At 41.4% G+C, this 25,521-nt stretch overlaps 1 protein-coding gene across 1 annotated transcript; it reads right to left on the bottom strand.

Annotated features, from left to right (window-relative positions):
- Positions 1-1,452: 1,452 nt before the first annotated feature.
- On the bottom strand, positions 1,453-24,896 carry aars1 (alanyl-tRNA synthetase 1). Its single transcript, XM_034141688.1, has 20 exons — positions 24,761-24,896; positions 22,379-22,536; positions 22,091-22,279; positions 21,606-21,751; positions 20,425-20,616; positions 18,849-18,993; positions 16,155-16,300; positions 13,601-13,709; positions 13,294-13,444; positions 12,681-12,805; positions 11,417-11,561; positions 11,158-11,336; positions 10,354-10,467; positions 9,445-9,651; positions 8,447-8,631; positions 6,278-6,386; positions 3,857-3,970; positions 3,573-3,779; positions 3,056-3,169; positions 1,453-2,297 (listed from the first exon to the last, which is right to left on the bottom strand). Exons 2-20 carry the CDS (start codon positions 22,520-22,522, stop codon positions 2,118-2,120), a joined length of 2,901 nt encoding a protein of 966 aa, XP_033997579.1. The 5' UTR covers positions 22,523-22,536; positions 24,761-24,896; the 3' UTR covers positions 1,453-2,117.
- Between the last annotated feature and the right edge of the window lie 625 nt (positions 24,897-25,521).

Below are 25,521 nucleotides of genomic sequence, written 5' to 3'. Positions count from 1 at the left end.
GAGTGGTATCAAAACATCATCTAACTCCTGGTAAGCAGGCAAATTAGTGTTTTTCCTTTCAAGCTATTATATTCAATGCTTTATCACTCCTAACCTATTTATCAGAACCTCATCACTGAGAGACACCACAAAATCGGATACATTTTTGGTTGTCTGGCAGGGGGGAAACAGTTTGAACCTGTGCCAAAGAAAAGGAATTCACAGCTCTTGTGGCTGGAAATCACTATAAGACTTATTTTAAAGTGGCTGCAGCTCAGTGTCCTACTGAGGTAATGGAGAATAGGTTTCTCCAGCAGGGATAGACATTTCACCGACTGTTGGAGAGATTTAAGGAGCAAATACATACTGATCATATCACTGCCGGTGCGGGCTGTTGCCAGCGTGCTGCTTTTCCTCATCAGTTCACTGGTCTGCATTGAACAGGAACAGCTCCTTAGCAGCAGTCACTGAGCTGCACAAAACAGACTGTCGCTGTGGATTGTAAAGCTAACACTCATACCTCTGTCAGCTATGGTGCTAGTACCCTCTATCAATTAAGAAGTAGGACTAAATGCTGCTTAGATTATACATCTGCCATGCCAGCAAAACATTGGTGGCTCATATGAAACAGATACTGTAGGGATTTAGAGTTTGGAAGTGAAATCTTTCCACGTGAGCGGCTTCTTTCTGCCAGGCCTTAATGTCCTGTTCTTGAGAAGGACTACCTTTTGAACAAGGGAGCACACCTGCAATTACTCCATCGAAACATCGTTATATGTGATCAAACTCTTTGCATCTTATGCTATTGTACAAATAAAAGCTTCATGAAACGTTAGGTGGAAGTCTGAGGGGAGCTTCGGTTTTCACTGCCAGGTTATAATTGGGCATTAAGCTAGGAACATTTGTTTTCCTCAGGAGATATTAAAGTAAAAACCAAGCTACAATGAGTCATTTTTGGACCCACTGGAGGACCGACAATAGGCAATTGTTTGCTATCCAGTTCAAAATAACATTATTCTCATTTTCAGTTTCATAGTTTAATTTTGGGCTCCTACTAGACCAGGTTTTCTTTTTGTAAAAGTCTGTTTTGCAGTGAAGTCAAAAATGTGTATTTCTGGTGGAAATACTCAGATATACTGTATCCTAATAAGCCTGGATGTGACATAGGACAAGGAGCCCCGTGTTCTTTTTCACAGATCTTGCACAGTGCACTGGAATTTTTTTTTTTTTTTTCATGATCTCATTAATTGAGGCCTGAACAAGGTACACAATATTCCTTATTTAAACTGACAGCATTAATAATAGATGCTGCGAGAAACTCAATCATTTTTTGTTCAGTGATCCACATCGAATGATCCGTCTAACCTTGTGGTGTAATTGATAGTTGATGTTCAGCATAAAGTTGACTTTCCTCCTGAAATGAATCACCAACACTATGATGTCATCATCACACACAAAGGAGAGAGGCAGACATGTAGCATAACCAGTTGTTTTTATTCCATTCCCACAACATGACACTTCTGACATGAAACAGCTAAAAGACATTTTGCATTCGACGTATTCTTGTGAGCGAAATGAAGTTACACAGATGAATGATTTGACACGTTCATGATTATTTTATACAGTTAATGAAATATGTTTTACTACAATAAACCCCTTGTCTTCTTACACGTCAGATAATGGCTTGTTATACGAAAAGCAAGACTGTTACAGCTAGTGCGTGTACAACTCTAGTGCAACCAACCACAGGAGAGAGCTCAGGCTTCTGCTCTCACCGATGGACGGAGCCACTGTTTACAGATCAAAGGACATACAGTGCCTACATCCTTTTAGAGCTGGGCTGACTTATTTACTTCTCTTTCCAAGGCTAAGATTAAGAGTTAAGTTGATTTGCAGTTTAAAGCAGCCAAAACCAATTGGGCACTGCTTTTGGGGATTGAATTAAATAAAGGGTTATTGTTTACTTCTTCAAAAACGAGAAGAAAAAAGGAGAGAAAATGGACCAAGGAAAGGACGACGTGTGGTGATTTCTAACTCAGTTAAGACTAGACCGTTACCTTATTTCCCCTTCACTACTCGAACTATGTTTGCAACCTAAATCTCCTCTCCCCACCTGCCACACAGCCCCCTCTCTCCTCTTAGTTCTCTCCCAGTTTAAGCTGTGCAAACTGGTTGGCCATCTGCAGCGCCTCCTGCATGCACTGTGTGTTCTTGCCCGTGGCCTGAGCGGACATGTCCTTGCCGCCTCCTTTGCCGTCCAGCAGGGGGCACAACTCCTGAACCCACTCGCTGGCCTTTAGACCACGTTTAGCCACATCCTGAAGAGAGAAGGAAGGTTTAGCGTTAATTAGTTTGAAAAGGGATAATTCACCCCAAAATGACAAATACCTACTTATCTGTTTATATGTAGTGCTGTTAATCAATCTAGATTATGTTGGTGTGTGTGTTGCGTCTTGGCAACAACGGCCATAGCCTCAAAAATACAATTGAAAAAGTGATGTCTCAACTCAACAGACCTTGTTGTGAGCAGTTCAACTATGTGCTTTCTACCCTGTCACTGCATTGAACGAAGCGTGCATCTGGCAATGGAGAAGAGGCTCGAGGTTGTAACAGCACAAGATGTAAACATTACAGCGGGGGTGATTTTTTGGCGCTTTGAGAACCGCCAGGCAGTGCCATGAATCCTTTTGTCAAGATAATTGTGTAGTAAATATTGCATTTATTTATAGAACAAAAGGGAAATAATAAAAATTCTAACAGTAAAATTCATTTCTAACTGTTTATTTTGCGTTTTGCCTCTTTTTGGAAATGTAATTAGGGATAGAGAGACTAAGAGAAAACAAAAAAGAACATTATTTAAGAAGGGCTGGATTATTTACACAATATTACCATCATTGATTTACCTATAAATCAAGATTTTATTTGTATAAGTATCACGATTATTGTCTATATCAGTGTATCCTGACACTCCTGACTACAGTGAAGAGTAAAAACATGTTGTTCTTTGTTATATTGGGGTGTACTGCCCCTTTAAGACATGGCCCTGAATGGCCGTCAGCATGAGACTGAATGTTACCTGTGGGACTTGACACAGGCAGGTGATCTTGCCGGCTTCCGGGTCTACAGTGAAGAGCATTGCAGCGGTCTGAGGAGATTGCGACTTCAGCAGCTTCAGGGACTCGTTCAGGGCCTGAGAGAAGGAGAAATATAAGGAGGAAAGAAAAAAGTCAGATAGGGAAGAGGGGAAGAGTAGAGACCGGGAGGCAGGACGGCGAGATAAAGTCTCCGAATCAGCACTATTGATGTCTCAAGGTCAGAACTAATGGGCCACAGAGCTGATTTAGTCCCATGGCAATAACACAATGAGATAAGAGACTGTCTGAGAAAAGTGCAACACTGCAGAGATAAACTGGAATTTAATACAGTTTGTAGTTTCTGGGAGTTTCAATTATAGATGTCCTCTTCTTCTACTTGGACAAAGTTGTATTTGAAGCTGATGAGTGAATTAGAAGAATACAACAAAGGTAGAAATGGCTTTGTTTGGAATTCAGTTACATTCTTTCAGTGGACTTCTGTTAACAGTTCTTGGTTACCTTAGCTGAGGCCCCGGTCTCCATCTCCATGACGAGCAGCGCTTGGTTGGGGCTACTTTCGATCACCTCCTTGGTCTTTTCCAGGACTCTCTTCTGGATGTCAGCCTTGTAGTTGCGGTCCAAGTCATCCATGGTCTTCTTCAGGCCCTTCAGGGATTCCCTCATCTCGTCCTTCTTCCACTGGGAGATCACCGCAGTGCCTATCAACTGCAGAGAGGACGCACGTGTTGGTACCGTCTCACAGAGCTGCACTGGAGGCTTTTGAGCACAAAGATGCCATTTACCTCCGTCATGTCGGCGATGTCTTTCTGGATGTCCTTGTTGGGGTCCGTCTGCTGCTTCACCTTTTCTCCCAGTGCGGACAGAGACTGGAGCAGGGAGTCAGCTTTCCTCTGAGCCTGATGGATGTGAGACAGAAGCAGCATGAGCAGTGGAGCAGGAGTGAGATGAGAGGCAAAGATCAGGGAGTGAAGGGAGTAGGGATGGGTACCGAGCCCCGGTATTAAACGAGCCCCGGGGCTGAATTATTAAAGACCGTGGTACCGTTAAGCTCCGACGTTATCGGTCTTTTTCATCGGTACTGGAGACATGTAAAAAATATGACATGTATTATTGCTACACAAACATTATATTGCAGTTTTATAGTGTCGCCAACTCCGTTTCCAATATGCAAAAAGACTGCAAAATGCGTCTGATTATTTTTTTGTATTTTCGATCTTTCCAATCCAGGCGAGAGATCTCTCTCCCCCGTCTGTGTGCGAGGGGGCGGGGCAGTTTACACACACGCAGCTGCTACATGCAGCAACACACACACACACACACGCAGCTGCTACATGCAGCAACACACACACACGGCGGAGATGGCGGAGAGAACTAAGCGCTCCAAGGTGTGATTAAACTTGACCCGTCTCGATGTGGACAATGCTCGTTACCAAAAGTCCAATAAGAGTTTAGCATGTAAGGGCGGTAACACGAGCAATTTGTCTAAACATTTAGCAAAAGTGCACCACATTCAGACGGAGAAATGCACCGGGTTCGACTGTCTTTCTAGTAGCTCTGTAGCCCCATCTACGAGTAACGTTTCCACGTCAGGTGTTATGTATGCTAGCAGCAAAACACAGAGCTAACTCAATGATACAAACATGGGTTAATGATTAGAGGGAACTGAGTTATTTATTTAGTTAAAGTTTCAGCTATTCCGTTTACAATTCTGTCATCACATTATTTAATACAATTTGTTAAAACATTGTTGTTTCTTTTGATGTGAAATATTATTTATTTAATTTAAAGTGGACCTATCATGCTATATTTAAATGATATATTGTAGGGCCATACCTATATAAGGTATATTTATACGTTTCTGTTTTCAAAATACCAAACAGATCATGCATTTTAGCCATGCCTCATTTCGCTCTATGTGCTGTTTGCTGTCTACGGGTCTGATTCTGCTGACCACGCCCCCCTGCAGGAGAGGGGAGACGTGCTCTGATCAGCTGCTGGGCTGTAAGAAGAGGGGGAGAAAAAGAGATCTCCGTCCTCCGTGTTTTATTATATAGAGTCGTTATTCATTTGTTTTAAAGATCAATAAATAACAAAGAAGACCTTTGACCGGCACTTTTCTAATTTTGTCCGGAAGATTTAAACTTTAACGGACATCTTGACCGGCGAAAGAAACTGAAACTGAAACTCTGCCGCACGGTCCCCTCGTTCCTTGGAAGAGGCGGAGAGGTGGGTGTTTGTCATCTGCTGGTGGACTCAGCGTCTCCAGCGCTTTCGAGCGGCAATGGCCGGCCGTGGCCCAACCCCACATTCCCCTGATAGGTGGAGAGTTGGCCCAATAGCCGTAGCGCCACTGTCCTGACGTCAGGACAGTGTTCAAATCTGGATCAGTTTTTATCAGATCCGTTGCAGCCCCTTTTTTAGAGATTTGGGTATGTAGGAAAATAGAGAGGGTTGTGTTTTCTGACACTTGGTGAGTTCCCTGGAACACCGGGGACACATATTCATGTATAAAAGACGTACAAAAGTGCATTTTGCATGATAGGTCCCCTTTAAGTAAAAAGCAATGTTAGTTTTGTTCACAATTTGTTTTGTTAGTTTACCTTGTTTTTTTCTCCAAAAGAACCGATAAGAGTACCGTTAAAAGACTGGATCGATAAGCGGTATCGATAAAAGTAGTAGTACCGTTAAAACCTTAACGATACCCATCCCTAGAAGGGAGACATTAGGGAAGAAGGAAAAAAGGAAGAAGAGCAGTGGAAGCAAGAGGAAAGAAGAAAAGTCAAAAGAGGAGGATCAAACGGCAATTGTTGTCTAAAAATAGTAAAGATGAATTTGTCCTCAGGCCAAGAGAGAGAGAGGAGAGACATTCTAGATGTAGCTCCAAGTTCAGCATAAGTCAAAAACAAGCTTCATTAAAGTTTTATCCCTGGGCTTTCTCACCAGGGACCAAATTCAAATATCTAGTCCCTAAGACTGAGATATAGTTAGGGTTTTCAGTCAAAGGCAGCAAGAAAACCACCAACACTGAACCTGAAAGAAGTTAGACATACACTGTAGGAGAATAAATGTAGCTTCTTTAAAATGCTTGCTAAATTATTTTCTATGCAAGTAGAGGTAGGGTAGTTGTGTCAGATGGGCTTAAAGCAAGTGCATACGTGTGTGTGCATCTCTCTGTGTGTGTGTGTGTGTCTGTGTGTTCTGACCTTCTGGGCCTCTGTTCCTGTCACAGCAACAATGCGGCGGATGCCCTTAGCGATGGCCTCCTCTGAGACGATGACAAACGGCGCGGCGTGACCCGAGTTCCGCAGATGGCTGTGGATAAGAGAAACCAACAGCACGTTACCGACAGTGTTACACAACTGTGGGAGGCAGATAATAAGGAGAGCGGTTAGGGGAAAGGAGGACATTACAAAAAACAGCAGCAGTAAAAAAAAAAGAAAAAAGGGATTCTTTGAAGAGGGCGCGGATTAGAACATGAAAGATAACATCAGGAAGAACTACAACAGCATACTAAAGTGGAATCATTTCAAACAAAAACGCCGTGATTTAGTTGACACGCAATTAAAAAAAACAAGATAAGTGCAGATGTCTCCTCCTCTGCCTGAATCAGGATCAACTCTTTAGACATGCAGGGTTGTTTTCAACACCTTAGCACATGAAATGCAGCTCGGAAATCATTTAGACTCCAACAGTAATCGAATATACTTGCTGTATTTGAGGCATTCAGGTGAATTTCACAGCCAGGAGCAGATGCTGTTAAAGTCAGTGCAGCACGTCTAATCACTGGATTTAGCTCTACAAACTGTTCCAGGCTCCGACTGCACGCGGCTGTTTCACGGTAAAAACCCACAGATTACATTTCCACTTTGACAGACACTTGTGAAAACTGTTGGCTTCATGCAGACGCAGACATTCCTTTAGAAACTGCAGGTTTGGAGTGGAACATGCGCCGTATCATTAATCAGCAATGCCTTAGACGTAACCGTGAATACACAATCAAAGCAGCAGCTCATGTAGCAAAATTGCTAACAGGTTAAAATGGTGGTCTTGTTCTGCAAATTTACCAAGCTTCAAGCTCCTTTGAGTACATTTACAGAAACATATTCAACTGACAGCATCATGATGAATGTTATGGAGCATGTGAAGAGGAAACTTGCTACTTCTCTGCTAACATGTGTTTTGCTAGGTTTTTATTTTCAAACATAATAGATAAAACAATTACCTAGAACATTTTTAAGTTAATAACAGTTTGGGAGACTTTTTGTTTAAGCTGTATTGAAAGTGCAAAAAATAATAGGAATGGAAATTGAACTATTTTATGGAATTCAAATCGTTGTATACAAAGAAGAAAAAAATTACACTTAAAGGTGGGGTAGGTAATTTTGGAGCATCAACACGGATGACCTACACTCAATACTGTGCCTGAACACATCCTGTACACACAGATAGAGCTAACATGCTGCTAATGCTAAGCCGCTAAGAAACAGATAAGAACATTAAAGGTGGGGTAGGTAATTTTGGAGAAACCAGCTCGAGTGCGCTAGAATTTGAAAATACACAACCGGAGAAAATCTGCCACTTCCTTACAGAGCCCCTCCTCCAACACACACGAACGCGCACATGACCAATGAGGGCACGAGATAAGTTTGTGCACAGATGGAAGGCTGACAGGCAGGTAGGCCATCCAGTTATTTTAGCCGGGCCGGCTAAAATGATTGGTCGTGCTTTTTACAGTACTACGGCTTCCACAGATGACACTTTTTTTATGTATTTATTGTCAAAGCACTTAAGATATTCATTGCTATCGGGATGTTAAGAGCATTCCATGGAATATAACAAAAAGTGTATCTCGAGCCGGTTTCTCAAACTTACCTACCCCACCTTTAATTTCTAAATTCTGAGCTTTAAAGGTATTTTGAACAAAATCGCTGTTCCTTGGCTTTGTAGGGTAGAGTAGAAAGGAAGAATCCCACCCAGAACTCAATAATGCATAGTGATACCCTCGGTAATAAGGATGTTACTTATGCCTCTCATCTGGAAAAGACCATAATCAGGAAACATGCATTATACTGGTGATTTCTTACTTTCCTTTGTTGTAGCCAGGTTTATGATCATGTGAACACCATGGACATAGCTTTGATGCTCTTTTTTCCAAAACAACTGTGAATGAGCTAACTTCTTATCCGTCGCAGCTGTCAAACCAGGACAATAATGTGTTCCCCCATTCAAGTTTTGTTGCAAGCTTTTTCCTCAAGGCCAGTGGATTGACATGCCGTCTGAATGGGCAGCGTGACATGGTGGTTTGCATCCCCTGTCACAAGTCAGCATAACAAATGCAAGACAGCCATGAAAAGGTAAAGCATCACACTCACGTTCCACCACAAAACTCGATGGAGGTGAGAGAACCAGCGGTGCTCTCGGGGTTCTCCAGCAGCTCCTCCACGGGGATGCCAATGGACACGACTCGGACCGGGTCGGGGTACGTCTCATCGAAGACGGCGCGCAGACCCTGGATAGCCTTGGCTTTTGCTAGTGGGGCATCCATGGCGTAAACTGGCTGGAGAAAGCAAAGTGTAATATTTAGAATCATTATTATAATCAGGGTTAAAGGTTGGTTCAATCCCTCATCACCTTATTAAGAGACATTAAAGAGCTCCTATCATGCTATTTCTGACATATATTATGGGTATCAGACATATAAAAAACATATCTATGATGTGTTTTGCTCAAAATACCAAACAGATCATGCATTTTAGACATCCCTCTATTTCAGCCCTGTTAGAGAATGGCTGATTCTCTGCTGGCCCCGCCCCCTTTTGAGCAGCTGGCACACTGAGTTCTGTGACGAGCAGGCTGTCTGCTCTGCTCAGATGCAGCTAAATGCTGCCGTTATTAAATGCCATATCATGTTCCAAACCACTTCAAGGAATATTTCTGTATGGAGCTCAATTGCTTATTTTCTTGTGGGTTTACTACAAGGTGAGTTCCTTCTTTTATTTCCTGCTTTTTTTTTTTTTACAGATACTCTCTCCAGTACAGGTTTCTGATAGGGCCGTTGGCGTAAACCCAGCCAATATTTCCGATATTGCGTCATATCGGCGGCAAATCTGGATCAGCTCCGTTGTACCCCCGTTTTTAGAGATTTGGGTACGGAGGAAAAGAGAGAGCGTTTTGTTTTCTGACACTTTGTGAGTTCCCTGACACACCGGGGATACATATTTATATATAACAGATATCAAAAAGTACATTGTGCATGATAGGACACCTTGAAGCCTTTATTCTGTGTAGGTTTTAGCAGAGGATGTTGGATAGATTTGTCACTGATGCATCAGAATCATTTGAAAAAGTACATGTGAATGTTCCCACTAACCTTTGCATCTCTTATCATAGCACAAGCGATCTCCTCCGTCCGGCGGACCTCCCCCGTGCTCAGGGCGCCTTTAGCAGTGAAATCAAAGCGCAGACGTTCGGGGGCCACCGAGGAGCCCCTCTGGTCTGCCTCCCCCAGAACCCCCCGCAGGGCGAAGTTCAGGATGTGTGTGGCGGTGTGGTTGCTCATGATTGGCCTACGACGAGCCTGGAGAAAGTATATGAGCAAATACGTGTCAGATAAACAGATCTGATACAGATGCTAAAAAAGTGGAATAAACTACTCTAGGTAACACTTTATAATAACAATCATTATTACTTTGTAAATTGATTTGAGTTAATAGTTATTGTAATGTTAAAAAACAATAAAAAGGAGAACATGCTCTAATTAAAAGACAATAAAAAAAGAATTATTCAATTTGTATAAGTGAACTATTATCAGTTTATGGTTGCACACATTATAGCATTAAATATACTATATTAAGCATATATTAGTGATTAGCCAATGGTTTGAAAACTTTTTAGAAATTGTTTGTAAAACAAACATTTTAGATATATAGATGGACAAGAAAGCAATCATTGTATTTACTCTAAATACATGTATTTAGTTATTTAGTCAATCAAATAATGTTTATTGACAGTTTACAAACCAACTTTAACCATTAATTAAGTGTCAATCTACGTAATGATTACAAATATTTGGTTATCATTAACAAACACTTGGTTATGGAATATAAAATTGTATAATGTGTCTAATATTTAACTCATAAAATAACGTTAAAATAGCATTACTTGCAATAAAATGGGCAACTATTAATTAAGCATACATTAATGATGTTCTTTATATAGTTTTACCCAACTGTTACCCAAGTGTTAATAATAGATTTCAAATACTGAGTTATGTTCTCACCTCATCGAGGCGTAAGGTGACGCGGTCTCCGACCTTCAGAGTGCCGTAGACCGTCCCCAGATGGAGAACATAACCTCCTCGAACCTGCGTGTTCTTCACCGTGAACTCCATCCGCTGCCAAGACAGGAAAAAAGACGGATAAGCAAAATGTTCGGAATTGTTTCTGTTCCGCAGAAAACAGATAAGACATTTCAGAAGTCCCGTTAGTTTAGTTACAAAGCCGGCTGTGATAGATGGTGTGCTTGTTTTGTTTTTATCAATTTTAAATACATTTTGAAGACCCATGCTTCAGATTCTGACGTTTTTTAAGAAATGTTGTCATTTAGAAGAGAACATAACACTAAAACATTAGCAGAAGAAGTGCCTTTAGCAAGTTTTGGAGAAAAATACCAAGACATACAAAAGAAAAAAACTAAGTACTGATTTTTTTCTGACATGTCTTTTGACAACTGTGAAATGAAAGTGTTTTCACGCCATCAAGGTTCTTACTTGTGAGACAATTTGCAATCTTTCATCTGTTCTCCTGTCCACATGCTGATATTTCCAACTTACATCATGGTCTTATTGCCTGCAGCTATCACAACCCATTTAAACAAACACTGACTAAGTGGCAGTGTTTGTCATTACTCATACATTTAAAATGAACAAAAGGTGAATTACTTTTAGCTTTGGAAGAACCTGGATTTGTTTTTAAATGCATAATTATCTATATTAAGTTTAGTGAAAAAAGCAAGCACCAAATCTCATCATGTTTTCACAAAACTCTCAAACAGCCTCAGTCTTCTTCATTTTTATTGCACTTACATCCTCTGTGCTGTCGTCCTCTCGAACCATGTACCCCTCGTCGAATGTCTGCCCTCCCTGCTCGGCGTAGAAGGAAGTGGAGTCCAGCAGCACGCCGCACTCCTGACCCGTGGTCACTTCGTCGCAGAAGGCGCGGTCGCAGCGCAGAGCCTGCACCGTGGCTGAGGCCTGCTCGAAGTCTAGACACGCAGACAGGAAGAGAGTTAGCAGTCGTTTGTGTGATCTTTAAATCTGCCTTTTGAGAATACAACCCACTTACTGTAGTTGCCGTTTTCCTCAGACGTGTATTTGTATTTGGAAGAGTCGTCTGTGGCGGGGATGTTCTTGTTCCTCAGATCTTCAATGGCATAGATGTCCAACATGATGTGGTCCACGTCTCCTGCGCCCTTACCCTGGGACTTTATCTACACACACAAAGTCATTGGTCAGTTATACACCCAAACTCTACAACAATTGAACACAAGTCAATTTATTTACATGAATGTGCTCCATTTCTTCTCAAAGCAACAATACTCCTGACGACATTACAAATAAAAGTGTGTGTACTTTCCAAAACTATATTTCTCTCCTCCTCCCCAGTGTTTTATAAATGAAGTCCATTTGCCATTTTACCGTTCGTGTTAGAACATATACACTGTGGGGGGGACGCAATTTATTTTGTGCACCTGTACAATCTAACGCATTAAATCCCTGCAGGAATAAATCTCATCTTTGTAAAGCCTTTACGGACCGTCCACACGGCGGTGTGCGTTGAAGCTTCAACGCTTCTGCCCATTCACTTTGAATGGGGTGACGTCACGCTTTGCCGAACTGCATTGTGGGAGCGTCGCGTTGCTCGCTTCAAAAGTTGAGCAATGTTCAACTTTTGAAGCTTCGACGGAAGCGTCAGCCAATCAAATCATATGCCAGTACAAGCTCTAGCCAATCAAACAACGTGCTTGTGTGTCCGGGGCGGGCGATTCATGTGATTGGTTGTTGGTCGAGTTTCAGACACGCCCACTGGCAAGCTTCAACGCACGCCGCCGTGTGGACGCTGCGTAAATGTTCAGTTTGTGTTCATATTCTCTTCAAGCTATGTTTAACTAAACCTCAGTGTAGACATCTCTGATAGCTTCAACCAAAAACAACCTTTACAAGCTTCACAAAGTTTGGACTTTCTGTTGTGTTCTATTAGGTATACTTAGGAAATATAAAAACGGATACTGTGACTGCAGTGACAGCATGTCGACACACTTTACTGTTGTGTTGGACAGCAGTCTGAGGCTGCAGTGAACTTGAAAACACATCAATCTCTTTGCAAAACTAAGGGATAAGCAGAGGGCTGTAAAGTAAATGAGGGATTATTGAAACAGCAGGTGCACCGCTTCTGGTTCTGACTTACAGTGCAATACTGGAAAACGCTGACACAAGGGGAACAAGTGTACCCACGGGAGAGGACACAAAACACTGCTCAGTGGAGTTTCCTCTCCCAGCTAAGGCAGATTCAAACAATCAGTTAACATCAGTCCTCCAGCCGTCCTCACCTGTGCTGCCTTCTTCTCCTCCTCAAAGGAAGCCACGTCCACCGCCATGCCTTTCTCCTCTGCGATGAGGGAGGTCAGGTCCAGAGGGAAGCCGTATGTGTCGTATAGCAGCCATGCTGTGTCACCTGGTGCACACGTAGGGAGAAACAAAAGCTGATTGATATGCAGGAGACTCTGTTTGAAGCTACAATGCTCAAAGACTCCATGAGTCAAAGAGAAAACATGTTATTCCAACAAAGTAATGCAGTCAGCAGCAAAGAGTTCGATGTGAGGGTATGGGAATGTAAGAGAAGTCACGGATAGACTCGCATTTTAGCACTAGCTTCTAGGTAGACAACAATCTGTCTCAATGACTTATTTTGTGATAGATCTCTTATTAGTATTTTGGCTTTTCTAATTGTAGTCGCTTTCCTTTAGCAAATCTGAGCGGTTCAAAATAGTGAATAAGAAAATGTAACACATTATGTGTGGTGAGACAGACATGTGAAAAAAGGAAGAGAAACCTATCCATAATGACTACGACCTAATCGGATCAGTTGAAATAAAAGACCAAAAACTGAGCAATGGAAGAAAGGAATAGAGGAAAGGGCAAAGAACACTTGAACTCTCTCACCTGGGATGGTCTTGCTCTCTCCCAGACTCATGATCTTCCTGTCGAGGATACGGCGCCCCCTGCTGAGGGTTTTGAGGAACTGCACCTCCTCCTCGTTAATAATGTCCTTCACCACTTCAGGGTCTTTCTTCAACTCAGGGAAGGCATTGCCCTGAAGAAGAGATGATGTGAATTGTGGATGGACATGTAGAAGAGAGGGTATTGTGTTAAAGGATGATAGAAAGCTCCAAAGTGAATATTTAACAGTCGAGAACAGATAAAACATGATATGTGCACAATATTAAGGTGAAAGAATAGAAAACCTCACCAGGGAATCCACCACCACATCCACCAGAGTGGCAAAAAAGCCTTTCTGAGCTCCGAGCTTCTCATGGGAATAACGGACTGCGCGACGCAGGATCCTCCTCAGCACGTAGCTAATGAAGGAAACGGCAAAATATCATAATGAAGATTTAAATATCGTTCTAACACAAAATCTATGGTGTCATTGCTGAAACATTAAATTATCCAAAGTATGATTCTGTACATCAAAGACTAACACACTAATTTCTCTTCAAACACACATTACAGTGTTCTAGTGGTATGTTTAAAGGTCCCCTATTATACTGTTTTTCATCAATATATTATAGGTCTCAGATCTATACAAAACATGTCTCTGAAGTGTTTGGCTCGAAATACCAAACAGATAATTGTAGCATCCCATAATCCCCTCTGTTTCAGCCCTGTTCCAAAAGTGCTGATTCTCTGTCTGTTACTTTAGATGAAAATAAGGAGCCACTCCCCAGTAGTGTTAATTTCGTTGACTAAAACTATGACGAAATATGTTCGTCAACGACCTTTTTTTCCATGACTAAAACGAGACGATGACGAGACGGCACCGACGGCAGTGAACAATAACTGTAACGAAATCAACATGCAATATCGTTGACGAAAAGTGACGAGACGAAAATGTAGTTTACTAAATAAAAACTATGCCAAAATCATTTGAATTACACCGGGCCAGCGGCACACTGTGAACTGTCAGGAAGACTCGGGTCTAACTCATGGTCAAACTAACCTTATTTAACAGAAAATAAAATGGCAACAACAGGGCTTGGGAGCAGTGGTCGCGTTCACCGAATACCCCCCGCCCCCCCGTCAGCGCGAGTGAGTGACGAGTTGTGTACAGACTCGACGGGTAATAATGGATTATGACGGAAATGTTACGATCCTGTCCGTCAAAATGACTGACAACGAAAAAGTCTAACGCCACCACTGCTTGGGAGAAAGAAACAATGTGATATTTGGGCCCATTTTCGCTACAATGAGGCGGAGAAAAAAAGCGAATGCATTGTTTTATCAGAAGGGAAGCAATGTGGCCATAACACAGCTGGTAAAAACACCACAAACCTGACCAGATACTCTCTGCAAAGCTGCATTCTTAATCATTCAACCTGTGTTTTTCATCAAATAAGGACAAGATATAATCTTATTGTGAAATAAGTTTGACTAAAATGACAAATGATTGGTTTTGGCTAGACTAGTTTGACTGAAATGTTCTATATAATCTGATGACTAAAAAAGACTCAACAGTTTTCATTGACAAAAAGTAGACTAAAATAATTAGTTTTCTTTGACTAAAATAAGACTAAAATGCTCAGACTTTTAGTCGACTAAAACTTGACTAAATAAAAACAGGATGAAGGTGACTAAATATGACTAAAACGGAAATTGAACACAGGACTAAGACTAAAACTAAATAAAAAAAATAGCTGACGAAATTAACACAACTGACAGCCCCTCTGAGAGATATTTGCTTAAAAAGAACACAATGGTGCTCTAGGAGGAGATTCAGGTGATAAGGTGGGGGGTTACCTTCGTTGGTTATTGGCTAATGGTTACACAAGCTAAAAAAAACATTATGACATCATAAAGTGGCCAAAATCTGATCAGTTCATTTTCAGACAGGTTTTTATATAAATGGATCAGGACAAAAAGAGAGCAAATATTTTTTCCTGAAACTTTCAGAATCTCTTTACACAGACACATGTTTATGTATGAAAAATTGGATTTTGCATAAAGGTGACCTTTAAAGTGGACATATCATGCTATATTTTAATAATATAGTGTAGGACCATACCTATATAAGGCATATTTATACTTATTTTTTTTCAAAATACCAAACAGATCATGCATTTTAGCCATGCCTCATTTTGCTCAATTTGCACTTTTTTAGCGCTGTTTTTGCAAGGGCTGATTCAGTGAGAACAGCACCACCTACAGGCCTGGCATATGTACTACAGCGTCTCCAGCACTTTCGAACGGCAATGGCCGTGGCTGTCTCCTGATTGGTGGAGTTGGCCCAATAGCCGTAGCGCCACTGTCCTGACGTCAGGACAGTGTTCAAATCTGCTACTCAGTATTATGTATCTAATACCTAATATATATATATATATCATTCCAATAACTTGTATATAGACTTGTACTGCACTATTCCACATCATCACTTTATTTTATACTATTTTTCTTTTTGTATTGCTCTTGCTCTTATTGTTATTATGTTATTATGTTGCATTGTTGGAGAAGCCTGTGACATAAGATTTTCAACTACATAATTACTCTGTAGCTATGTCAGATTGACAATAAAGAACCTTGAAAAATCTGGATCAGTTTTTATCAGATCCGTTGCAGCCCCTTTTTTAGAGATTTGGGTATGGAGGAAAATAGAGAGGGTTGTGTTTTCTGACACTTGGTGAGTTCCCTGGAACACCGGGGACACATATTCATGTATAAAAGACGTACAAAAGTGCATTTTACATGATAGGTCCCCTTTAAGCTTTGTAATTCCCTCCCTTTTCTGCTCTGCAGTGTTTATATCCTACCCTCTCCCTGTGTTGTCCGGTCGGCCGCCGTCTGACAGGGCGATGGTGATGGTGCGGGCGTGGTCAGCCAGCACACGGTAGGCCATGTCGATGCCGTCAGTATCCTCGGCTCCTACTTTACCAGTGTAAGGTCGAGCACCTGTGCCCTGAAACAAACACAAATTATGTTTAAACTAGGGCTGTCAGTCGATTAAAATATTTAATCGCGATTAATCGCATGATGTCCATAGTTAATCGCGATTAATCGCGCATTTTTTATCTGTTCAAAATGCACCATAGAGGAATATTTTTCAAGTTTTTAATACTCTTATCAACATACGAGTGGACAAATATGCTTTATGCAAATGTTTGTTTATTATCATTGGAACAATGACAAATATTCTCCTGAATATTTTCAATACAACAACCTGGAACCTCTCTCTCTCTCTTACACTCTCTCCCAACCCTGTCTACTTCTTTGCACTGAGCCAGTTGCTCAAACAGACAAGCCTGTTTACAGTTGTCGGCGAAATGCCGCTCCTCTGTCTTCATAGCAGTCAAAGCATGAGACTGAAGTTCCCACTGTGGGTCAAAATAATGCGCTGTGATGTGCAGTCGACACGTTGGATGCGATCCGAATTATCTAACGCAGCACCCATGGACGCAGCACCCCCATCTGCAAGGCTCCACTAGCACCCGCACCCCCCTCTCCGCAAGCGAGCGGCAGGAGCGGGCTGTCAGCATCAGCTGTGTGCTTGGCTTGCCGTTTAACACACCTTTGTGACAAATACACATGCGTTAATCGCACGTTCAAATCAAATCAAATCAAGTTTTATTTATAAAGCACATTTAAAAGCGATTTTTGGTCGAGCCAAAGTGCTGTACATGTAATAAAAATACATTACTACAATCACAATAAAAGACAATAAATTACAACAGATATATATAAAAAATAATTAAAAAAAAAAAAAACATAAGGAAAAGTCAGGAGTCATGCTCCGCTCTAACTAGAAGGCCAGAGAGAAGAAGTGTGTTTTTAGTGTAGTACAGCGCCTCGCGATAGTCAACGGGGGGGGGGGGGGGGGGGTGGTAGTGGATTACAGCGTTTTCGAGATTTTTTAAACTGTCTTTTTTTGTTGTCTTCTTGTGTGTCAGTCATCCACACCAATCAGAAGTGCTGTGCTCCACATGTACCAGCCATTAACCAATCAGAAGTGGCCCATGATAGAAGGTGATAGACAGATTGATCCAATCACCTGCCAAGTATTTTTGAAAGTGCCTGCCGTTTCCAAATGGCTTCCAATGGAGCTTTCCTAGATGGTTTGGTGAAACAAACCACCTGAGTCAGGTTAGTAATGCTCCATCACATGTTTTACATCTATTACAGGGTGAATCTTAAACTGAAGCTTGACTTTAAAGCAGGGGTGGGGAACCTTTATCCTCTCAATGGCCATTTAAAAAATGTCAACATCCTCCGAGGGCTGTACAAATGATTGACCTCTGCTTAAAAATACTAAAATCACATCCCATTCATTTCGCCTTTCTTTCACGCTGTGCAAAGAAAAAGCAACCTCTTAATCCAGATATCTTACCATGACTCGCGCATGCATGCACGTGCACGGTGTGGCATGACCACCAAAACAGAAAGATATGGACACAAGATGTGTGCAAATGTATTTAGTTTCCTATCCATGTGGACATGATTTAAGTGGGGGGGGGGACCTCACCTCCTCTAGGGGGGTCCGGGGGGAATGAAGTTAAAAGCATCAATCTGGTGCACTTTGAGAGCAACATTAGGAGATCTATGGATACATCTCTCAACACCCATATGAAACAGAACTGTAAACAGATTTACTTTTTCTTTATGGATATTTTACAAATCACTCTCCTTTCAAACTGTATTCTTGTTTATTAATAACAACTTTTTTTTACTGTCATATAGTATTTTATACCTGTTTACTTTATTCTCTTATTTGTTTATAACTATAATGATCATATAAAGATGTGCTTTTACCTCACTGGTTGTAGAAAAAGCTTCTTATATTCGTTAGCATAGCTAGCTAACCAGATGCTAATAACAACAAAGTTATTGACTGTATGATCAGTATGACAGATGAACAGATCGCCACTGGGCTTTCAACTAAAGACACAGACACGCAAAAACTGCGGCATGTGTACGGCTCCTTATGGGTACGCCGGAGCGGCGTTCTGGTGCTCTCCGTCAGCACTACACCCCTGTCAGACGAGACATATACCACGTGAGGACACGTTAGGCTCGTGTTGTGTTCAAGGACCCTGACCATGGCCAGGAAAAACAGGCAATCGCTTGTTTAATTATTTTGCGGTCTAGATTTCTTTAATTTTTTGCGTGTGGTTATAAATTACCTCGAGGGCCGTACCAAATGGTCTCGCGGTCCGTATACGGCCCGGGGGCCGGAGGTTCCCCACCCCTGCTTTAAAGCAACCCAACGGAAGTTTCATGTAAGTTTAGTTCTTTCACTCGTAGCTCAGGCTGCGGGGGTGCTACAGACGGGAGCACGTTGATACGACCTTCCTAGCCGGAGATATGGCCGCATTTTACAATAGACTTCCGTTGGGTCGCTTAAAAAATAATATCGCAAATCGAATCGCAATCGCAATATCTGTCGCAATTACATTATTTCCCCAAATCGTGCAGCCCTATTTAGTTACACATATCTGAGACCCATTTAGTACCGTCTGAATGGCTTCAAAGTATGGGACAAAGAGGTCTGTGTCGTAGTTGGACATCTTGTTCTGCAGCACAGAAACCAGGCGCTCCAGGCCCATCCCGGTGTCGATGCTCTTCTTCGGCAGGGGCTTCAGCTCGGTCTCTGACTCTCTTAGCAAGGTCGGAAGAGAAACAATCATTACAAACACAGACTCACTGATCAGTATGCACTTTGGAAGAAGAAGCATTATAATATTGTGGTAGAGCACACAGGTTTTTCTTTGAGTATCAAACAATTTTGTTTAGTTCAATTACATTTTGGATTATTTTGGATACCCACTACGCCACACGCCTCCCGACTGTCTATTTTATTATCCAATAAAATAGACAGTCGGGAGGCGTGTGGCGTAGTGGGTTTGTGCGTTGGTGTTCGGATCAGGGGGGGCACAGGTTCAAACCAGTCAGTCAGTCAGCATGTCGTTGTGTCCCTGGGCAAGACACTTCACCCCAAATTGCTCCTGTGGGGATTGCCCACAGTATTGAGTATGTAAGTCGCTTTGGATAAAAGCGTCTAACAAGTAACATGTAATGTAATGTAATACCATTTCTGTCCTGGGTCATGCAAGCACACAAACTAAAACAACGTTCAGAAGCAAGATTATGGCTTTACACAGCCAAGTAATCAGATTTCCTCAGCAGAAACTTTCTGATGTCATTTATTTGGACAGCAATAACACATAGCAACAACTGTAGAGGTGTGTAGAACTATTTGATTCAGTAGCTGCACAGCATACTGTACAAAGCAGATGACAATAAAAAGGCGTGTCCAAATTCCAAAAGCACCTAACCTTGGTTAATGGTTAGGTTTATGTTTAGCTTGTGATCAGTTCAATGTTCTTTATATAACTCACTGAACTGGTTACAAGCCTTGTAAAGCCACACAGAGCAATGATGTGCTAGTGTGAAGTAGGGCTGTCCCAAATACCATTTTTCAGGCTCTGGATATTCGGTAGTAATCAGCAGCGGATATTCGTGTTGAAGCGAACCACTTCAACACATGTATTTCGGTTTATTCACGGCATTCATTTAGTTATTCTACAGTATTGTTGTTTTATAGTTATTTGTTAATGTATATAACCCAATTTGTGTTCTTTGAAATTGAAAAGGATATCACATTGTGTTTGTTACTTTCGTTGCAGTTGTATATGTCTTAAGTGTAATTTGGCTTGGCTTCCTATTTTTTTATGGACATGCTTTTATTTTGAAGGAGTTAGCGCTGTTGACAGGAAGTTGTTGTTGCTATGGAAACAACGTGACGGAGATTAACGCAGAAAAGTAATATCTACATATAAAGACGGAGAAAATAAACGATAACGTTTATGGTTAAGTGTTAGAACCCCCCGAAGAGGCACAAGCTCTTACGTTCATATTGGAGATTTCAATCAATTCAATCAAAAACGAAAAAATAAAATAAAAACGAATATCCGTATAATGAAATTGAAACCCGAATAGTACTCCAACGACGAATATTCGGATATTCGGGTACAGCCCTAGTGTGAAGGTGTAAACAGCCACAGAGGTGTGTGTGAGTGTGTGTGTTACCTGTTGAACTGGATGAACACCAGGTTCCAGATTTCCAGGACGTTGGCATCGTCCATGTTCACCAGGTGAGAGGCGTCCCTCCCCCCAATGCGGTCGTAGTGCATCTCGCTGCAGGGGCCGCAGGGGCCCGTGTCTCCCATCTCCCAGAAGTTATCCTTCATACTGCCGGGCAGGATGCGAGCCTCCTCCATCCTGAGAGCGAAAACAGAGAGCAGAGAGGGAGGATTTCATTAACCTCACTGTTTAAGTTCAAACTAAGATAATTAGGAAATATTTGCAAAGTGTAAAAGCCACCCCTCTTTGACCCTGTGTTTTTTTTATCCTGCTGGTGCTTTTTCTGTGGTTGAACCATTGAATAGTCATGCATGATACTTATAGGAAGAGGAAATATATTAGAGATACAAAGATATGTATTTACCTCAGTTATGTGCACTAGTTTTATTTCAGCTCATTGCGAGTGTTTTTACTTCGATTTTTTGTAATTTACTGTCCCTATTTCTCTCCTCTCCATTACCAATGTTATCACAGCCACAAATCATCAAATCATTTAAAACAAAAATCAGCCAATAACAATCCATCAGCACCCTGGGGCAATATTCAAATTGTGTCCTTCCAAAATAAAAGAATTGAAAGAAACAAAGCAAAGCCACCGCGTGAAATCATCTTTGCGTGGTTATATATCATAGACTTGACGAGCAATGCGTATCATCATCATAGGAAGTATAATGGGAAAGGTAAGAAACATTTTTATCCTAAAGATCTGCATAAATAGTAGATAAAAGCATTGAAACACTAAGGGGGAAATGTTTAATTTAGTGGGATATTAAAATAATCAATGGTGAGATATGATTTGAAACAGGGAGGAGGAGAAGTGGAGAGAGAGACAATATTTTAGGCGTTTGTTGTTGGCATTGAGGAGGCTCGTTGGGACTGGGGGAGGAGAGGAAAAACAGTTCCCCTAGGAAAAATCACACAGCATCATGCAATAGCATTAAACAGAAGCAGATAGACGGAGCATTTTTGCAACATTCATGCAGAGATACAAAGCAGGATCTGTAAAATAGACGGTAGTGTATTGTAGGAGAGAAATGAAAAACTACAGGTGATAATGAGGATAAAAAATAAGTAATGATTAAAAGAGGATACCCAAAATCAAATAACTTCACAAATACATGTCTCACCCTAGGTCGATCCAGATCTGTTTGCACTCCAGGTCGGGCTCCAGGCCTGATGCAGCGTCCCCCCCGAAATAGGTGACATACAGACGTTCAATTGGAATACCAAACTCCTTGGTCAGAAGCTCCAATGCCATCTTACAGGCCAGGTGCTGCAGGGAAGATACAGGGAGAAAACAAGACAGAAGCGTTAGAGGACTCCACATGAAACATCTGTGCCAAATAGGTGCAGGAAAAGGGGGGTGGAGCTAAATGATTAACGTAAGCTAACCACTTTATCTAAATGTCAAAATGAAGGGCACTGCAGTAGATTAAGTTGCAAGTAGGGCCGAAACCAACAAGTCTGCCAGTCAATATTAGCTTATTACAGATATAATGGGGCAAGACATTTCAGTACAGAAACTAAACTGTAAATTGTCACACAGATCTTTTGATCAATTGGCCTCCAAAATCTGTCGTTGTGATGGTATGAAGGTATGACAGCGTAGTACCTTAAAGTAGTCCCCAAAAGACCAGGACCCCAGCATCTCGAAGAAGGTATGATGGTAGACATCTTTACCCACATCGTCCAAGTCGTTGTGTTTACCTCCTGCGCGGATACACTTCTGGGTGTTGGCGGCACGACGCAGCTTGGCCATAGGGTGGGAGGGATCGATGGTGTTGAGGAAGATTGGCTTGTACTAAAAAGAAGGGGTACGAAAAATGTAAAAGAGTGAAGCGGTATAATAGAGACACCATGAAGTGAAGTGGAGTGATGGGGAGAAGTATGGGTAGTATACCTGGTTCATGCCAGCATTGGCGAAGAGCAGCGTGGGGTCGTCCAGAGGGATGACGGAGGACGAGTGGACATACGTGTGCTCATAGCCGCGGAAGAAGTCGATGAACTTCTCGCGGATTTGAGCTGCATTCAAAGTGGAGTCCATTCTGAATCAGCCGTCTAAACATAAAAAAGACAATCAGTAGAGTTATCATCAAGCATGTTTAAAAGGCACTCCCAGGGGTCGCAGCAACATGTTTACTTGAGCTCCATCTCCAATTAAATCTTTCTGGCTCCCTGAATGTGTTCTAGTGACACCATGACATTTTGTATGGAGATTTCTAGTACAGCTTACAGCATTGTTTTAATGGGACAGTAACTGGTCTAACCTGCCGACAGCAGTTGGGCTTATTTATAAGGTTACATAAAATGGTTTGTTTTACTAAGTAATGGTTATTTTAAGCCATTATTGTAATTATAATTTTTTCACAGAACAATAACTGTATTGATTCATTGATAGAAGATGTTGGCTCTAATGGCCCACCCATTTTGGAATGATGCAACTCCTTAGTTGCATCATGCATTGTCCGCATGTTGGTGTTGATGTGGCTGCTCTTTCTAAAAGTCAGTTGAAGGAAAATCCTTCCATCTCAATTGAAACAGAAAAGCCCAAAAGGCCTGCAGAAAGCACTTATCCCAAGGGCAGTTTCTCTCTGCACTTTAGCCGTGTGTGAGTGTGACAAGTTAGCACTGGCTAAGTCCAATCTGTTGGTTATATGTTGTCTGCAGACCACAGACCAGGGAGGTTAAAGACCTGTCCAACCAGTCATGCCCAACAACAGCTGTTTTTGTTGTTCTCGTCATTTGTGGAAAACCCTGTTGAACTCCTCTGTTGTTATGTTGTCAACAACTAACTGTAGTTGAGTTTATTTATTTTCTTGGAAAATGTGCGATCCTTACACAAGGCATATACCAAGGTTAACAGCAACACAACACAACAGCTAGTCTCACTTTTAGTTTAATAAATATTTAATTTCACAGTGAGTTAGATGGCTCTGGTTTTAGGGCAGCGACAACAGTCAGACCACCTTAGCCCTTGCAGCAGGTAAGTTCTTTTCTCCATGGCAGGGATATGAATCAAGAAACAGTTTGAAATGTTCTGCTCCTTTGAAATGATATGCTCAGAGGTTATACATTTATTTTATTGAAGCAGACATGTTCCAATAAGTGACGTCACACTTTTTGTACACTCCTGGAAACACTCATGGCAGAGTGGAAGATACATCAAAGCGTCTTCAAGAAGAACAATGACATTCTACTTGTAATATTTGTTCAAAAAATATTTTATTTGGTTATTTTCTTTGTTGATTCTACAGAAACTGTATTATAACTTTTACGTAGAGGTGCATAGATAGATGAATAGAAATATTTACTTTAAATGTAAAGCTGGAGACATTAATTGAAATGAGAATCAGAAAAAAACCTTTACCGATGTAAAAGATTTGAATACAGTAAAACAAATATGTTTGGTTTTATTAACAAGCTCCATAGCTGCAGAGTCAATTGTGTTTATAATTAAAAGGTAATTTGTAAACTCGCTGGCAAAGGAAACCCCACAGCTGAGGCCTTCAGCCCTCTGGGGCCAGCATTAAAACAGTAAACAGCCACCATCCCCATCCTGACTACGAAACCACCCTGTTGGCAACCAGAGAAAGTGGAGAGTGATGGGATGGAAAGTGCCTCTGCAGAGAACATACTATAAGAAAAACTAGTGCAATGTAAAGAAGGGTTTGTGAGGCAGATGACAGTTCAAAAAGTCCATTGTTGAGACAAAACATGATAGACTGACTGACAAGAGGAGAATACAGTAACCGGACTGGTGTGCACTTTTAAGGATACAAACAAGGAACAACACAATATGTTCTTTTGGGTCATTAATACATTGACAAAGAGCTACAAAACTAATCGTATAGAGTTCTACAATTAGGGAGGCAAACAAAAACAAGCTAAAATTGGTTACATCCGCAGGTCTAAGATGAAGTCTCAGAGGGTTAATTTCCTTTTCTCCTGCTGACATACGTTCTCCCCTGTCACCTGTGCTGTAACCTCAAACAGGTGCACAGAAAGTGGTGCCACAAAATAGTGCCAATCATTTCAGACACTCAAATGTATTTTTAAGACAAGAACTATCAGAATGATCAGTAAACTGGCTGTAAATTACTTTCCTAGGCAGAGGAACTACTATCTTGAGAAGCTGACGTTAGCAATTGATATGTTAGCCAGACCGGCTACCTCAATAAAATCCAGCCTGAGAGAGATTTTCGCACACATAAAACCGACTTTACTGAATGGTAGGGTGAATATTATTTATTTTAACATCCCATGAGTAAAGAATAATACTCACAGAAGTCGCTATTCTCGCAGAATGAATGTGTTACTGCTCCCAGACGCACTGCTTTAGCCCACGCTGCTCGACCAAAAGGAAAGCACAGACAGTGAGCACGCCCTCGGCAGCTGTCCATTGGTCCAGCCAACTTGTTCGTCTGCAAACGTACATTTCTATTGGACAAACCACCTGTCAAACTTAGCTGGCACATCAGTGTTACTGACTTCCCTGGTTTGGCTGATGCAATGGAAAAGACACCGGTGTCATTATAAAATGATTGTTTAACCATTGTATGGTGTTCATATTTGTGTTACTCAGCCAGTGTTCGTGGGTCTGGTGGACCCGCTGCCTTTTTGGGCTTCAATTCAACACAATCAAAACTATTTTATGTTAAAATACTGAACAGATGTTTACTTCATCTCAATTACAAGCAATATAAACAGCATATATGGTTAATATTTGCCCTTTTACATTTGTTAGATCACATTAATGAATTAAAGTGCTACTTGTTTTTTTGCCCGCTGACCGGCTGGTCCTGTGGCTCGTCTTTTTTTTGTAACTAGCTGATGCTCAATCTCATCCTTTTCTTCAAAGTCACTGTCAGACTCAGAATTCTCAGAAATGTGATCCTCACATTCTGAAACCTCTTCCTCTTCCTCTACATCATCATTAAATGGTTCTCTCTCTTCCAAAATAATTTGCAAGGCCCTATGAGCAGAGCAGAGAATCATTTGGCCATCTTGATCAGTACTGACCCAAACTGGCAAAGCTTTATTTAT

Source organism: Trematomus bernacchii, unplaced genomic scaffold, assembly GCF_902827165.1.
Source record: "Trematomus bernacchii unplaced genomic scaffold, fTreBer1.1, whole genome shotgun sequence".
Taxonomy (NCBI): domain Eukaryota; kingdom Metazoa; phylum Chordata; class Actinopteri; order Perciformes; family Nototheniidae; genus Trematomus; species Trematomus bernacchii.
Note: the sequence above shows the minus strand (reverse complement) of the source record. Positions and strands in the feature narration are given on the sequence as shown.